Source organism: Helianthus annuus, chromosome 11 (genome assembly GCF_002127325.2).
Source record: "Helianthus annuus cultivar XRQ/B chromosome 11, HanXRQr2.0-SUNRISE, whole genome shotgun sequence".
NCBI lineage: Eukaryota > Viridiplantae > Streptophyta > Magnoliopsida > Asterales > Asteraceae > Helianthus > Helianthus annuus.
Window position 1 is genome coordinate 181,296,863 of NC_035443.2, and position 3,615 is coordinate 181,300,477.

At 35.4% G+C, this 3,615-nt stretch overlaps 1 protein-coding gene across 1 annotated transcript; it reads right to left on the reverse strand.

Annotated features, from left to right (window-relative positions):
* Window positions 1-1,629: 1,629 nt before the first annotated feature.
* Window positions 1,630-2,857, reverse strand: LOC110887436 (5'-adenylylsulfate reductase-like 4). The gene is made up of 2 exons (XM_022135071.2): window positions 2,486-2,857; window positions 1,630-2,184 (listed from the first exon to the last, which is right to left on the reverse strand). The coding sequence occupies exons 1-2, from the start codon at window positions 2,666-2,668 to the stop codon at window positions 1,996-1,998; spliced, it is 372 nt and encodes a 123-aa protein (XP_021990763.1). The 5' UTR covers window positions 2,669-2,857; the 3' UTR covers window positions 1,630-1,995.
* Between the last annotated feature and the right edge of the window lie 758 nt (window positions 2,858-3,615).

Consider the following 3,615-nt stretch of genomic DNA (forward strand, 5'->3'; position numbering starts at 1 on the left):
TTTAACTTAACAAGATCAATCATGAAAAGTATATAATTTATAGAGTTAATTAGAGTTAATTGCCCGGATGGTCCCTGTGGTTTCATGTTTTTTTCACATTTAGTCCCCACCTTTTGAAAATAGCAGGTATGCTCCCTATGGTTTGTTATTTTGTTACTCGGATAGTCCCTGAGTATATGTCAGTTAGTTTGGAAATAGCATGTATGCTCCCTATGGTTTGTCATTTTGTTACTCGGATAGTCCCCTGAGTAAATGTCAGGGGACTATCCGAGTAACAAAATGACAAACCATAGGGAGCATACCTACTATTTCCAAATGGTGGGGACTAAACGTGAAAAAATGTGAAACCACAGGGACCATCCGGGCAATTAACTCTAATTTATATTAAACTTTTATTATAGATCAATCTTAACAATTCTATAATAACAATAACAGAAACCAAAACTATTTTCAAACAGTGGCGAAGCTTGACAATGAAGATCGGGGGGTCAAAAACGTATATGCCCAAAAATTTCTATAGAACCGGGGGGGGGGGGGGGGGTGGGTCGAAAACGTATATACCCAAAAAAATTTATACGAAAACTAGATATATAACACTACTGAGCGAAAAGTTCGGGGGGTCGGGCGCCCCTCCCGGCCCCTCTTAAGCTACGCCCCTGTTTTCAAACTCTCTAAATCGATTAAACTTTTATCATAATTTCTTTTATAATTTCACTAGTTTATAACCCCGTATATTACACGGGTTAAGTAAATAAAAAATCAAATAATTAATAACGAAGATTTAACAATTATAAAACGATATTTTTAAGACGGTTTTCTGACATCCAAACAAAATTTTATGTCATGTATGATCAAAACTTGTGATGTTTGTCAAGTTTATAAATATGAAAGCATTTGAATCATCGATTAGAAGACAAACTGTATTATCTACTTTCTCACGAGTTTTAACAGTCATGTGAACATATATTTAATAACCCAAGTTTTATTTAAATAATAGTGGTCTTAATTTATTAGTTCTAAAAAATGTTGAAATAGTAAATTACGATTTTGGTCCCTGTGGTTATATCGCTTTTACCCTTTTAGCCCAAAAAAGAATTTTTTTAACATCTGATCCCCAACGTTTTTTTAACCCTTTTGGCCCCTAACACTAACCCTATCAAGTAAATGTTAGGAGCCAAATGGGTTAGAAAAAAAGACGTTAGGGGCCAAAAGGGTTAGAAAAAAAGACGTCGTGCGCTCAGATGTTAAAAAATTCTTTTTTGGGCTACGGTAAAAGTGATATAACCACAGGGGCCAAAATCGTAATTTACTCTAATTTAAATTATATAATAATTATCTACAATTAAGGAATTCAGATATAATTTCTAATCTAGTAATTAATATAAATAAATAATAAGATATTTTATGGAACTTTATCCGTATTTCTTAAATGTTTGAAACATATTAAATTTAATAATTTAAATAAAATAATAATTATATAAAATTAATGATGGTCTAGAATAATGACAAGTGTCCCTCAATTGGTTTCTTTTATTATATATAGGAGTTAAATGCTTGGTTGGTCCCTGTGGTTTGCAAAAATTTCATACTTTGTCCTAGTGGTTTACTAATTACACGCGTGGTCCCAAAAGTTGTCAAAAATGAACTCGGTTGGTCCCCTGACCTAACCTCTGTTAAATTTCTCATTTAAGTTGATGTTAAATGACCAAATTGCCCTCAACAATTAAAATCATAATTCTCTCTCCACCTTTCTTCTTCTTCTACCCAAGACCAACACCATCACCACCATTGAACACCCACCACCAACATCCCTCCTTCACCGCCGAACAACCACCGGCACTGAACACCCACCACCACTGTCTCCTCTCGAGCACCGAACACCCACCACCACCAAACACCCCCATTCCCTCTCTGGTCCATTTGTGTCGATCTAACTTAAAAAAGGAAGCCATTGTTGTCCGGTGGTTACATCAGATTCATGGCATAGGGTCGAGCTCAAATCTGAAAAATGAAGCCGGCAAGGATTAGGTCTTTAATCATAACTGCCATATGTTCAATCGAAGCATGAGATGGTTCAGATCTGAAAAACGAAGTTGCCGGAAATGCATAAAATAGGAACACAACATAACTTTCAGCATTCCCGTTAACCATATTTAACGCCTTTTGCAACGACATCTCATCTCCCTAAAATTGCAAAGAGGAGTTAGTGACCAAAACCCAACATTTATACAATCATCTTTGACTAGTTATAAGTATCAGAATTATTTACAAACAACTACTAAAATAACTAAAAGCTCATTATCGTTCACAATGTTGCTTTTGACTTAATAGCAACTTGTTTGACTATAATCAAATGCCTTGAAGCTAAAAAAATTGATCTTGCTAACAAAAATGTTTGACTGTATGATTCTAACATACAACAATAAAAAAAAAAAAAAAACCAATCTCATTATACAAATTAAAGAGAAAAGGAGCTGTATGATACCTCAATAACACCGAAAGAATAATCAATCGAATTCATAGGACAAACCGGAGACAGAGAAGCAAAGATTGAATCTTTGATCGATTTAAGAGGACAAACAGACTTAGAAACCCTAGAGGTGTCATCTGCGTATGTTAGCGTAACAAAAATTGCCAATAAAACGAACCCAAATGGCAAAATCCCCATGGCTTTCGATGATATCTATCGAGGAATGTCTAATTGCAAACAAAGAAGCTTCAATTGAAGCTTAATGAATATGTGAAAGTGAAATGAATTGGTGAATGTTGAAAAGGGAAAGAAAAAAGTGGAAATGGGTTGTGATGATGAGTAGAATGAATCAAAGTCAATTGAGGGGTTTTTTCTGCATTTGAGATTCCAGAGGAGAAAGATAATAAACAATAATTTGTTGAGGGCAATTTGGTCATTTAACATCAACTTAACTGAGAAATTTAACAGAGGTTAGGTCAGGGGACCAACCGAGTTCATTTTTGACAACTTTTAGGACCACGCGTGTAATTAGTAAACCACTAGGACCAAGTATGAAATTTTTGCAAACCACAGGGACCAACCAAGCATTTAACTCTTATATATAGATTGTTAACACTTTTATCATACTATTTATTACTTAAATTATTAAAAACTATAGCTTTACAAAACTTTGGGCCTTTATTATTACTAAAGAGCCGCCTTCCCCATTAGAAAATTTTAAACTTTACAACAAGTGTTTACTGACATGTGAACATAAAAGACAATCTGGACGACGACAAGCCGACGTTACTTTGATATCATATTGCAAGAAGACCCCTCACTTTTCTCAACAAATGCTTTTTAGTTCCTCCAAGGCCCAAGCAGGTCCTTGAGAATTGGTCTACAGTTGTGCATAATAGTCTTAACAGGGGGTTATCTTCCAAATCTCTTCGACCGATATAGCTTGGAGTGAAACAAAACACTGTGAGCTCATTATGAGGAGAGACGAGGTTTCTTTCCGTAACCATCCCCGGCGTGAAGTAATATTCTTACAAGTAAGGAAACAAGTGTTTGTTAAGAGTGAGAGCGTGAGAAATCGGATCCCTGAACCTTTGGAGGAGATATGTATTTATAGGCGAAGGGTTTGGAGCGGAAGATGGGCTGAT